Source organism: Leptinotarsa decemlineata, unplaced genomic scaffold (genome assembly GCF_025532065.1).
Source record: "Leptinotarsa decemlineata unplaced genomic scaffold, Ldec_3_MD MMD2_tig00078422_RagTag_RagTag, whole genome shotgun sequence".
Taxonomy (NCBI): domain Eukaryota; kingdom Metazoa; phylum Arthropoda; class Insecta; order Coleoptera; family Chrysomelidae; genus Leptinotarsa; species Leptinotarsa decemlineata.
In genome coordinates this window covers 9,269,522-9,284,083 of record NW_027412747.1, presented here as the reverse complement: position 1 = coordinate 9,284,083, position 14,562 = coordinate 9,269,522, and the positions used below count along the sequence as shown (strand labels likewise).

At 34.4% G+C, this 14,562-nt stretch overlaps 1 protein-coding gene across 1 annotated transcript in view; it reads right to left on the bottom strand.

Annotated features, from left to right (window-relative positions):
* The window catches only part of LOC111507322 (synaptic vesicle membrane protein VAT-1 homolog-like), an 80,037-nt gene extending 66,690 nt beyond the window's left edge, over positions 1–13,347 (bottom strand). The window contains exon 1 of the mRNA XM_074186304.1: positions 12,952–13,347. Coding sequence (XP_074042405.1) covers positions 12,952–13,199 — 248 coding nt within the window. The 5' untranslated portion in view covers positions 13,200–13,347. The remainder of the gene's footprint in view (positions 1–12,951) is intronic.
* Positions 13,348–14,562: the final 1,215 nt, after the last annotated feature.

The following is a 14,562-nucleotide window of genomic DNA, read 5'->3' as shown; positions in this document are numbered from 1 at the left end:
AAGAAGAAGAACGATAAGAAGAAGTATTTGAAGTTTATGACTCAGATGAATACGTTTTTACATTTTTTTAATTTCAATTGTTTTTATGATTTCCAACCCTTCCTAATATATTTTATTATGTAAGTTTTCAATTTGACAGAATCACAACAGACATGTGGAATAGACCTACTGGGGAAACCACGTTAAAAAAACGCGCTAAGTACACTATCTCATAGGTGGCGTGGAAACGTGTACATATAATGACGATTACAACTTTTACATCTTTTTGACTCGTCGTATCTCAGAAACGGTGGCTCTAAGAAAAAAAGTATTAACACATTTTTTGTAGCGAATGTTATGATCTACAATTTTTATCTGAATTTATTTTATGATAAAACTTACCGTTTCCCTGAAAATCGCGAAAAACCAATTTTTTTCGAAATTTTTGACCTTTGACCTCGAATAAATTTTTTCCAGATATCGCAATCATTCGGAATTTTGAAATCTTATTTTTAACCATGTTTTGAACAATTGCACGCGTTTGCAGCTTGTTATAAATTTATGTACCTTCCAATGTCTAGATTGACCGGATTATAAAACGCTCAAGTAAAGTATCCCATCCGAAAAACTTTTATCTTTGAAACCATAAATGATGACGAGGTATAGTCGAAGTTAACAATACTGTACACACTAAAAGTTGGCGGTACTCTCAAAGGCCAAAAAACCAATACATAGAAATGAACCGGCTGTGAACTGGTCCACGGGGACTGTAGAATTGGTGGTTCGTATTGGATAATTTTTACTAACCAAGTTTTATGATTGGCTGAAGAGTCATAAAATTAAATTAAAAAATATGTTACGGTGACGAATAGGAATCGGGGAATACGGAGATGGTTATCGCCGTCATGTCATCAATGTGCAGTTCAGGAACTGATCGCGATTTGAGTGTTGACATTCGATATTGGTGAAGTTATAATTACTTAAAATTTTTGTTATCTGTTTAGTACTTGAACAAGTACTAATAGTAATAACGAGTGTGATAACAACGCAGACTTTTTCCAGTGTAGTGATTCCAAAAGCGATGGTGAACAATGCGAAAAAGAGACACCAGGGAAGGAGATTCGGATGCATTTGAATATTGAAACATAGAGAGTATGTTTCAATGTATATAAGAATCTACACCTTGAGTTTGGTTTCAAGGGAAACAAACTATTTCAAGACGGGACGTAATATTTTCAGTAATATGATAAATTCTAAGTGAGTATTTGGAAGAAAAAAAAAAGGTACCTCCTGAGTATGTCATTTACCGAAGTGTGAAATTTATTCTACATGTCACTTATCAAAAAATACAAATATGACTTTACGTGGATGTGTCATTATATCACGTACAAGCAGTTTGAACTGCTTTTGTGATTTTTCTGTTTATTTGTTTTTTACATGTGTTACATTGTTTTGTAAGATTATATTATGCAAATAAACATTATTATTAAATTCAGATTCCGTCAGAAAAGTACTCTGGTAATATATCGAGTCGTTCAGATGTTATTCCAAAATATTGTCATCACCCCCATTCTGAACTAAACAAGATAATATGTTCTATCAAGAAAATATTTTAACAGTGAAGAATTTTCATCATCAAAATAATAATTCGACCAAAAACTTTTTCTAATACTGGGTGAATCCAAAAATAATTTGTTTTCGTTTTTTTTACCAAAAATGTATTTTGAACACAATTTTATTGACAAGTTAGAAAGTTGTCTGAATATTTCGGAGTTGGATAAATCAGATTTTTTCGAAAATTCATCTGCAACTTCCACCCCTTAGACGACTTGGGAGTCATTCATACTAATAGGGGATGCTCTCAGTAGCGTTCTTGACTCTTTCGAAGTCTTTTAAAATTATATTTCTTATTTAAGAGTAAGCTCTTCTTCTCTCGGGGGATAGAACCGCGATAGTCAAAAATTATTTTCAAAACTGTTCCCTCTGAATGTAGGATTAACTTGTCTTTTTGATTTTTATATCATTTTATAGTAGGATGATATCAAGGGTGTGGAGTTTCCAATTCCGTAAAATCTCACGTTGAGAAAAACTAGTTGTATAGTCCCAGAAGAATACATCCACTCGTTCGGCGAAACGTTGAAAAACCCAAACAAAACAAATGACGGCCAATACTTCCAAAAATCGACAACATTTTCGACTCAGCTTAAAAAGCTTACTCTTAAACTGAATAGTATCAATCCGTCACTGATTTTTCAGTATCTTGACTTGAGCTTCAATTATAATGGTTATTGTTGGGACATTGTCTATACCAAATTCAAATTTTTGAAGAAAATGTTCACGAATCGTTGGTCTATTGACCTTCAATGGACGACACGGTATATCTCTTTATCAAACATGTCACTGATAACGCAGCACGCGTTATCAAATTGACGCTAATTATAATGCATTTCTGCATTTTTCGAAGCGTTCGACCCCTGCCCTCATGCTACAAACATATTATTGATGTTTTCTGTGTCAATGTCGAAATATTACAAATATTTACATGTCGCAATAAATAATGCCAACAAATTGTTTACAACAAATATCCGGTTTTATGAGAAATGATTCACGTCGCTCTACATTTTCGATGGACACCGCATCTGTGGTTTAAAAAAGAAATTGACGAGTAATTTTCCTAGAAAAACACTGAACATAAATTATTCATTTTGCTGTCTCATCGCACTGGAAAATGTTGCAAGCGTTAAGATATTGAAATTAGTTTGACGCACGTATTTATTTCGCGTCATTTTTTCCATAGAAAAGGAAAAATACGTAACTTTTTTTTGATCATATTCATTACTAACGGCTCTTGCCTTTGTGCATGCAAAATAATTTAATTTTATAGGCATATAAGCTTGGGTTACATATTGTAATTTTTGTAGAGATTTACAATCTTTTTAAAATAAAATACAATATTACTCGCTGATAATGTAGTTTTTATAAGCGAAATAATTTTTGAAATTTGTCTCAAGTACTTTAGTACTTTTCGAGTTTCCCGTTACGAACAAATCTTCTTTTTTCATATTAAAGTTAAGTTTTTGTTCCTCATTTTTTTATACAAAAAATGTACTAATGGGTAAAAACCACCTCGAAGTCTGAGTTTTTTTCCAGAATTGTATAAGGTGAAAACCCCAAAATGGCCCATAAAAAATGTGATTTTCTCCACAAAATATTACTACTCGTATTTGTTCAATATGTGCATAAATATATATTCAATATTAGATTTTTTTTGTATTATGTTTGTTTTATCTTTATTATTCATCAGTTGATTGTTTCAGCATGAATTTTTCAATTCAATGACTCCCCTGTATTTTAGTAATTTTTGAAAGCAGAGATTTGACTTCATGAGCCGCACTTTTCGCATTACTTAGCCCGAGTGACAGCCTAAAGGAGGCCCTAGACGGTCAATCATTTTGATCAAAAGCTTGAGTCAATCGATAGACCCAAGCGTGATTGACCGTGTAGGAACCTGTTTGACGCTTGAAGCTAAGCTTGATGGTGATTGATAGAAAGTTTGAATGACTGAAGCGGTTGAAGGAGGAGGTTGACCGTCTAGGGCAATTTTCGTCAAGCATTACGTCCGTCACTAGGTGGAAACCATGGCGTCCGCTATGGAAAGTGACCTTCCCGAAAACTCTTAGCGGGAATTCATTAACCTGTTGATTGAATTATATAGCGATTGCCCGGAATTATGGAAAGTGAAGAGCAAGGACTGTCACAACATAAACAAGAAATCGTAGGTGCTTTGAAACTGCTGAAACCTGATTCAACTGTGAAACTATTGAAAGCAAAAATCAATGTTCTCAGACCATATTTCTACAGGAAGTTCAGGGCCATCGAGGCTCAACAAAATCAACGAACGAACAACAAGTCTGCAGTAGCCCCATTTCTGGTGAGAAGAAGGTTTTGATCAAAATATTGAAGGGCTGATTGCAGTTGATTGAAGCGCGCGTCAATCGATTGACTCAATCGTTTGATCAAGCAAATTGGTCGTTTAGGGCCACCTTTAGGCCTCTCGTCCACTGGGAGCGGAAAGCTGCGATAAGTTCGTCAGAATTCGCCCGACACCGCACGAACGATCCAAACACATGGATCGGTAGGGCCGCGTCCACTTGGCCCTTATCGTTCGTCAGCTGGTTCCGGTGACATGAAGTCGTAATATCTATTGAGCGAGAAATGTTCGTATGTCGTCTTTGAATGGTTGAAACTTTGACAAAATATATTTATCTTGGGGACGATCGATGGGTTCACAGCGAAAAAAAAAAGTAAATATGGTGAAAAACCTCGCCATATGTGATAAGTTCATCAGAATTCGCACGACAACGCACGAACGATCCAAACACATGGATCGGTAGGGCCGCGTCCACTTGGCCCTTATCGTTCGTCAGTTTTCATCCCACTAGATGCAAATTGCGAACCGATCCCATTCTGCTGGGATTTGATTGCGATCTAGTGCGAAAATAGTTACAATAATGTATTGCAAAGTTTCTCTTCTCGCAGAACAAATGCGCTAAAAAGACTGAACTATATTGAACGAAAAATGGATAGAGATGAGAAGTACGGTGAAATATATTGCGAAAAAATTCAAGACATGGAGAAGAAAGGTTATATCAAGAAGTTGACAAAAAAAGAAGCAAATAATGTGAATGAGAAAACATGGTATTTGCCACATTTCGGGGTAACAAATGTAAACAAACCAAATAAATTAAGAATTGTCTTTGATGCTTCAGTCAGAAGTCACGGTGTGAGCCTCAATGATAATTTATTGACAGGTCCCGATTTGTATAACTCCATGAATGATATTCTGTTGAATTTTAGAATTAAAAAATATGCATTCACTGCTGATATAAAAGAAATGTTTTTGCAAGTTAAAGTAAGACCGGAAGATTGCTCTGCACAACGAATATTATGGCGAGGTAAAGATCGACGAATTGAACCTGATACATATGAAATTGTTGTCGTATTTTTTGGATCGACCTGTGGACCTTGCTTAGCCCAGGAGGCTAAAAACAGAAATGCCGAAGACTTCAGAGAAGAATTTCCAGAAGCAGCAACTGCCATCATACAACAACACTATATGGATGATTATTTGGGATCGGCAGACACACTCGAAGAGTCAATAAGTCTTATTAAGGATGTGATTCATGTACACAAAGCAGGAGGTTTTGTCATTTGTAACTGGATCACGAATCATGAAAAAATCAGCCAAAGTATTGATGTTTCACTCTTAGCTTCAGGTGGAAAGAATATGGAAAAGAATGGAGAATTCGTATTAGAAAGAATTTTAGGAGTTTTTTGGAATCCTCATGACGACACGTTCAGCTTTCAAACAAAATTTCAGAAAATTGACAGCGATATTTTGGAACACCTAAGACGACCAACAAAAAGGGAAATCTTGAAAGTTTTGATGTCCATCTTTGATCCATTAGGATTTCTGGCAAATTTTTTAATTCAAGGGAAGATTTTACTACAGGACATCTGGAGAAGTCAAATTGGCTGGGATGATGAAATTTCAGATTGTATGGATGAAAAGTGGCAACTGTGGATTGCAGATTTGAAAACTATCCACAATTTCAAGATTCACAGACAATACTTCACTTTGGATAGACAAAAAAGTGAAATTCAACTCCACATATTCTGCGATGCCTCTGAAAAATGTTACGCAGCTGTAGCCTACTTAAGAATTCAACAAGGAGAGAAAGTTGAGACAAGTTTTATCACTGCTAAGACACGAGTGGCACCTTTAAAACCTCTTTCCATTCCTAGGTTAGAGTTACAAGCTGCACTGATGGGAGCGCGCCTAGGACATTTCTTGAAGAAAACCTTAGACATGGAAATTTCGGCTATTTGGTACTGGAGCGACTCAAAAACGGTTTTGCATTGGATACGGTCTGAAGCTAGAAGATTCAAAGTTTTTGTTGCCCAGAGACTAGGAGAAATACAGGACTTGACGAATTCTTCAGAATGGAAATACATCAATTCCAAAGAAAATGTGGCTGATGAAGCTACGAAGAGATTGGAAAAAATTACGTTTAGCGATAATAACCGGAGATGGATTACCGGACCAGATTTCTTGATATTATCACCAGATCAGTGGCCAAAAGAAAAAATGGAAAGGGAAGTAAATATTGATCATCTGGAAGAAAGACCTTGCGAATTTGTATTCTATCATTTCATTCAAGATAATCTCATAGTGCCTGACCCGAATAGGTTCTCTAAATGGAAGAGATTGTTACGTGCTACAGCCTATGTCATTAGGTTTTATGAAATTATTAAGAATCACAGTAAATTCAAGTCCGAATTAACTGCAGAGGAAATTTGCAAAGCTGAAGTTCATCTTTTCAGAAAAATTCAGTTGGATTCATTCAATGAAGAGATGACATTTCTTAGAAATAAAATGCCCATCAGAAGTAAAGGGTGGAAGGGCCTTCTGGGGTTAATAAGCATGCCAAATTGGATGGTTTCATGGAAAAATTTTCCCAGCAATGTATTTCTGCAAGGAGTTATGATTTTTTTTAATGAAAATTGAATTAAGGGTAGAAGGGGGTGTATTTTCGTGAGACAAAATCAGTGACCCCTCTGGGGTTGATAAGCATGCCAAATTCGATGGTTTCTTGAAAAAATACTCCCAGCAATGTGTTTTTGCAAGGACTTATGCTTTTTTATTAATGAAAATTCAATTAAGGGTAGTCGGGGGTGTTCTTTCGCGAGACTAAATCAGCGACCCTTCTGGGGTTAACAAGCTTGCTAAATTCGATGGTTTCTTGTAAAAATACTCCCAGCAATGTGTTTCTGCAAGGAATTATGAATTTTTCTAATGAAAATTGAATTAAGGGTAGAAGGGGGTGTATTTTCGAGAGACAAAATCAATGACCCCTCTGGGGTTAATGAGCATGCCAAATTCGATGGTTTCATGAGATAATATTCCCAGCAATGTGTTTCTGCAAGGAGTTATAATTTTTTCTAATGAAAATTGTATTAAGGGTAGAAGGGGGTGTATTTTCGTGAGACAAAATCAGTGACCCCTCTGGGGTTAATAAGCATGCCAAATTCGATGGTTTCATGAAAAAATATTCCCAGCAATGTGTTTCTGCAAGGACTCATGCGTTTTTATTAATGAAAATTGAATGAAGGGTAGTCGGGGGTGTTCTTTCGCGAGACTAAATCAGCGACCGTTCTGGGGTTAACAAGCTTGCAAAATTCGATGGTTTCATGAAAAAATACTCCCAGCAATGTGTTTTTGCAAGGACTTATGATTTTTTTTAATGAAATGTGAATTAAGGGTAGTTGGGGGTGTTCTTTCGCGAGACTAAATCAGCGACCCTTCTGGGGTTAATGAGCATGCCAAATTCGATGGTTTCATGAAAAAATATTCCCAGCAATGTGTTTCTGCAAGGAGTTATGATTTTTTCTAATGAAAATTGAATTGAGGGTAGAAGGGGGTGTATTTTCGTGAGACAAAATCAGCGACCCTTCTGGGGTTGATAAGCATGCCAAATTCGATGGTTTCATGAAAAAAAATTTCCAGCAATGTGTTTCAGCAAAGAGTTATGATTTTTTCTAATGAAAATTGAATTAAGGGTAAAAGGGGGTGTATTTTTGTGAGACAAAATCAGTGACCCCTCTGGGGTTAATAAGCATGCCAAATTCGATGGTTTCATGAAAAAATATTCCCAGCAATGTGTTTCTGCAAGGAGTTATGATTTTTTAAATTAAAATTGAATTAAGGGTAGAAGGGGGTGTATTTTCGTTACACAAAATCAGTGACCCCTCTGGGGTCAATAAGCATGCCAAATTCGATGGTTTTATGAAAAAATACTTTCAGCAATGTGTTTTCGCAAGGACTTATGATTTTTTTTAATGAAAATTGAATTAAGGGTAGTCGGGGGTGTATTCAATTAATTGACAGAAAAAATATTCCTAGCAACGAATTTCTATTTGGAATTATTTTTCTGCTTCTATTATTATTAGTTGTTTGTAAAATTTCAATAAAATGCGGTTCATTTCATAAAAAAAAAGGATTTTCATCATCATTTGAATCATTTCCAATCACATCAGTTCGTTTCCAGCAATGAGTCTATCAATGTGAAAATTTCCATGGCTAGCCATGTGAATAATTGCGGTGAAACGACCTATGGCGGAATAGCGTGCTCGCCTCTCTTTCACCAAACACATGGATGAAAACGCATGGCCACCTTCACACTGGTTATAAGAATCTACATCTAAAGTTTGGTTTTGAGGGAAACAAACTATTACAAGCAACATCAGATTCGACAGAAATTCCTTTCTCAACTGTACGTAAAATTGTCAAAAACAAACCTTATGAACGTAAGACGCGATGTGATACAACATTACCACAACTTTTAACAAGGTTGCTTGATATGCTTGCTTTTCTTCTGGAAATGATCTAGCAGTATGCTGTAGAGTACATCTCCTTATAACAGAGCAATATTCTCGTTTCTGAGCAACGTATCTGATTGTAACAAAACACAGTGAGAAACAATAACTGGACGATGAAAAATGTTTTGAAACAGAATAAAATTAGGAAAAAATTAGATACTATACTCTGTCCATCTAAGCAACAGAGTGCTCCAAAACATTATCATGCATAGTGCACGTTATCTCCCAGACAAGGCTGCTTGTACAGAGTCTCACTAAGGAACGAGAGAAAAAAATTTTTCCAATAATATGCGGCTGGGTATAGGATTTTTTTAAAGTGAAGTGTAGAGATTTAAATTACCATTTTCTTCAGCCGTATCAGTACTTGACATTTTAAAAATTTTAAACTTTAAAATACCGTATATGTGAACACCACAGGCGTTAAAACGTAACTGATCACCCTGACACTGTAACAATGAATTCCGCCAGCCGATTTCAGTTGAATCTGATTGGCCAGCGTAAGAAGGCTTGTTCATTTTACCAACTATGAAAGAAATGTTCGTGGTGATCACGCATCTATCTTTGTTTTGGTTACTTTGTTTGTTAGCTGGATATAGTTCAGTTAAATACTTTTTCAAATTAAGTAAATTTTTGTTAGCAAAAGGAGAAGTTTTGAAAAGCTGGAACAACCAATTAGAAAAAGTTTGCAGATCACATCAAATGTCAAATTACTACCAACAGAAATTTTGGTACAGCCACAGAGTACACCAAGACAAAATATTAAATGATCGGGTTTCCACCTAATATCTACACCCAGCAGGTCTCATGAATTTTCCCGGCTTGATAGGTAAAATTGGACCGTGAAAACACTTTCCTTGCACCAGAACAATATATTGTCTTTCGACGCGCGTTTGACTTAAACCATCTCCTGATGATGTTAACTTGGTTGTTTTGTCTTGATGTTGTTGAAAGATTTTTCCGAGTTTCCCATGCCTCTCAGGCGGCGTGGAAAAACTTAAAAATCGCTCGCCAGGTGAAAAAAGTTGAATTTCAATGCAAAACTCGGACATAATGTCCATCTTGTATAATGGACAACAACGAATTATATCTTAACGTCGTAGGTGTTCGAAGTCGAATTTTAAATATTTTTTTTCCTTTCCCTGTTTCTACCTCTGAGACGAACTGGAAAATTAGAACGTACAGTTCATCTCGTGGGGAGTTTTCGTAATTACTTTAGGAAACGTCCTGCTCAACATACGTCTCTAATCTTTTTGTTTTTCCTCGACTGTTCCATAAAAAATCTTGCAAGAAAACAACTTGATAAGAGTAGAACAAATATTATTTCGATGAGTACTCAGTCGCTCAGTGAACTGTTGAGAAAATATTTGAAACAACACCTAGTGAACAAAAGTAATCAATAATATTGACGATTCCTAAGGAAGGTATTTCCAGTAACACGTGCTCATAGACCGACGATATTTCCTCAAATGATTTTCTGACAATCATCAACAATGTATTCCTTAAGCAAAAAATAATACGAAAAATATCAACATTACTTTCACTGTCAGAGGTCCATCTAACCAAAGTGTTTAGGACATATCAAAAGTTTTACAGTTCATTATTCAGAATTTTGAAGTGACAGCACCATCAAAAAATTAAATTAAACAATCCAATTTTTTCGTCCGTTTAAAATTGCTTTCATTAGACATTAGTATTTCCATTTTTCGAGTAAATATAAGATTAAAACCAATATGTCCAAGTCGATCATTGGACAATGTGGTGACGACGAGAGAGATGGAAAGTACTTTCAGATAGAAACTGGAAAAAAGCCCTTTCGAAACAACTACTTTAACATAGACATTACATTACAAGAAAATCCCTTTTTTTTATTCAGTTTGTACTTCAACCATTCGTGATGGAATTGAAACAGATTGCATTTACAGGAATCCCATACAACGTAATATATACAGTGTCATTCCCAAAGTATGCACCATATGGGAAACTTATTTATTAAAGGTTTTTCGACAAAAAGTTATTCTTGATAAAAGGTTGTGCATCACCTTAAACATGCACCAACAAAATACAGTAAAACACACGTAATATACGAGGAGCTTTCAAATATTTGATTTTGAAACAGGAGTAATAAAGTACTCTTATTTTGAAAAATCTCGGAAAATGTTTTATTTAAAAAAATTGTGCAGCATTGAAAAAAAAATCTAGATTTGAAGTCATGGCCCTCTAAGCGAAGTTTTATTTTTTACCCATTTTTTTAATGGGGACTACGAAAAAAAAACTGCTAAAACGATAAAAAGGCAGCATCCTGTATACGCGAAGGTTCATTTTAAAAGCCTGTAATATTACGAATTACACAACTATGGTGTTAACCACGGTCAATTTTTTTGAAAAGTAAAATAATTTCCCAAGTTTTTGGTGTAGTTATTTTTATTTTTTATTAATACCGAAAATTACTCAAAATGATACAGTATTGTAACAAGAACTTAATATTCAATAATATTAAATCACAAAACATTAAAATAATATAGGTATTTCGGAACAAATTCATAGATTTTTTTGAAATTTTCTTGTCCATAATAATTCTCCAAAATAATCTCCAGGAAATTAATGAGTTTGTTCCAAAATACCTATTTTATATTGATGTTTTGTGATTTGATATTATTGAATATTAAGTTCTTGTTACAATACTGTATAATTTTGAGTAATTTTCGGTATTAACAAAAAATTAAAATAACTGCACCAAAAACTTTGAAAATTATTCAAATCTTCAAGAAAATTGACCGTGGTTAACACCACAATTGTGTAATTTGTAATATTGCAGGCTTTAAAAATGAACTGTCATATACAAGATGCTGTCTATTTATCGTTATAGCAATTTTTTTTCGTAGTCCCCATTTAAAAAATGGGTAAAAAAATAAAACTTCATTTAGATGGCCATAACTTCAAATCCATATGTATTTTTTAATGCTGAACAACTTTTTTGAACAAGATTTCCCGGGATTTTTCAAAATGAGAGTACTTTACTCTTGTTCCAAAATCAAATATTTGAAGGCTCCTTGTATATTACGTGTGTTTTACTGTATTTTGTTGGTGCATGTTTAGTTTTAGGAAATGAACAAACTTTTGTCGAGAATAACTTTTTGTCAAAAAACCCTTAATAAATAAGTGTCCCATATGGTGCATACTTTGGGGATGACACTGTATGAACGAGCCTCGATATAAAATTCCACTTATAATAGAAACTATCATCCTTAAGATCTTTCTCGAAGTTTCGGGTTGAAAACACTTGTCTTCAACGCCTCTTCAGCAACTATTTAAAATTTTGAAGACGAAAACACACTTTTCCTGCTCAAGATTACGAATTGATGTCACCGGAAAGTACGAAGCCAAAAAGCTTTTTTTTCCAATAATTATCATCTCCTAAAAATATTCCCTTCTCAATTCAAACGAAATGGCTGGGATTTAATCAAATAATCGAATAAATGTTTTTCTTACTGTCATCGTGACTTGAGCAGATTGGTTCCGGTGACATGAAGTCGTAATACCTATTTTGAGCGAGAAATGATCGTATTTCGTCTTTAAATGGTTGAAACTTTGACGAAGTATATTTATCTTGGGGACGATCACAGCCAAAAAAAAGAAGTGAATATAGTGAAAAACCTCGCCCATATGTTTGACACTTTTGTTCAGTATACATTTATTCGTAGCTTCAAGTGAAATGATTATTATCGAATTATGGATCTACAGTATTGACTTGCCAAAAGTATCGAATGAATGGAGATCGTTATTTTGAATAGTTTGAAAGAGTCTAACAGAAAAGTTTAATTTCATTCTTGTTAAATAAATCACTTTCTAGCGTGTAACAACAAATAGCGTTAAAAAATTTCAATAATATTCAAGCAAGCCACTATACATTCATGTGAATAAGAACTTTCAATATTATAACCCCGTTATATATAATCAAAACGAAATTCCAGTGCTTATTATTACTCTGTAATCGAACATGTTTCAATACATCCGTAATTTTCATGGATAATTTCAAGCAGGCAGTAAAATTCTGTTAATTGAAACAAACTATAATAAATTGATTTTTAAAATATAAAAAGGGTCTCTTGAATAAATATTTTTCTAGTGTAGGTAAGTATACCTACTACTGATAAAAAAACAGTGAACAACTCGAGGAACAACTAGTATAGTACCCATATAATAGTCATGAATACTAAATTGGTATTTTGTAAAATATGACCAAAGTCGAAAGTTTTCAATTGTAACTGAAAAATTCATAGGTCATTCAACCCATATGCAACCAGTGCATTTTAATACAATTTGTTTTTTATAGTTTACAACATGCACCATATCAACACAAAGGAACTGCAAATGCCGGTTCATATTAAATGGCTCAGATGAACAAGGAAACATATGGATTCACTACCAATGCATCTCGAATCTTCAGTAAATGTGATTCACGAAAACGTAACAAAAACATTTATTTGTTTCCTCCTTCTGTCAAAATCAATTTCATTTGGTTGACTAACTTACCAAGCCTTAACTCGAATCAGAACTTCCCCTTCATTGGCAGTCGGCTCTGGTTTTTTGAGAATTTTAACGGACTTCAGCCCTCCAAATCCCGTCAAAACCACAGCCCTCATCTCCTTCGGGACCTCTTTTTCGCTTTCCGCAACAGGTTCGGCATCTCCCGTGCCGTTTTCCTTTACTTCTTTCTCCTCTGTCGCGGTTTCCGGCTTCTGTTCTTCGGCCGGTGCGGAAACTGCTTCTTGTTCAGACATTTTGACTTATCACTCGCGAGCTAGGAAACAAATGAGCGAAACGATCGATTCTCGTCACTAGTCACAGCCAACTTAGCTCTTGCTTCTGGCAGCTCTGGTGAACAATAAAGGACGTAACAGGTGCTGAAGCGACGAACTCACTTGCCCAGCGCTTGTAGGGCGAGTCTTTGCACCACGCATGCGGGTTTGAGGGGACGTCGAAAGAAACCACCCTCTGCGCATTTTCCCGATTGGGATGATGGTTCGGAGTCAAAATGTGCTCAGCGATGTTGCCATTTGGAGTAAAGTATCAGGATTTTCGGATTTTATTGAAAGTGAGTCATATGGATCGATTGTTACCATGGTAGCATGAATATATTATTTTCAATTACTGATTCATCCTGTATTACCCAATGAATAACAAGTGTGGGAAATTAGAGGGGGTTGGGGTCTTATTGATATGTTTTAGTAATAAACTTTATTTATGTCTTCTGTCCTTTTTGTGTTATTATTCTTACAAAAATCACTACGAACTCAATGATAACATATTTTAATTAATGATGATGATGATGATGATAATCATGGTGTTCTTGGATGATACATTCATATCATGAATGAGAAATACATATTTTTGTTGCCTGCAACCTATAGAAAGAGATCTAGATTCAGTGGTAATTATGAAAAACTTTTTAAATTAATTAACTTGGATGAATTAATGTTTTTGATAAATTACATAATTTTCTATTTTTTCTAATGATAATAATAATTATTATCAATAAAAATTTTTATTGATTGGGGAAAAATATTGACTGAATAGAAAAAAAAAATAAAAAGTTGGATGTATATGGTGTGGTGGATGATATTTAGTAGATTACTATGGGTACGAATATAATGGATTCATTGTGACCGATTTTTTTAAACAAAATGGGCAGTGCAGACAGAAACCAATGGGTGATTGAATGTATTTTCAAATAATGTGACGAATATATGAACAAAAATATTATTAGAATATTCATAAATAATTTTTATAAGTAGGTACTCAAATCAAATATCTAGAATAGATTTTTTATTTCATGAATGTCATTGAAATCTGATAAAAACATGTTAACATATTTGAAAATTATCATATTGCAACGATACGCAATTACTTCATTTGATAATGAAACATTATACCTATTATTCATTTTTCAAGAATATCAACAGAAATGTTTTGGATTATTAAATTATTCAATGAACCTTATTTTTCCTGAAGTACGAAAAATTACTCACTAGCAGCGCTAGTAGTTCGTTAGGAACAAACACTGCCTAATCCTCATATGAACGTATGGGAAAGTACAATTAAAAATGAATGTTTTTAATAGAAGAAAATGTTTCTGGAGCAAAA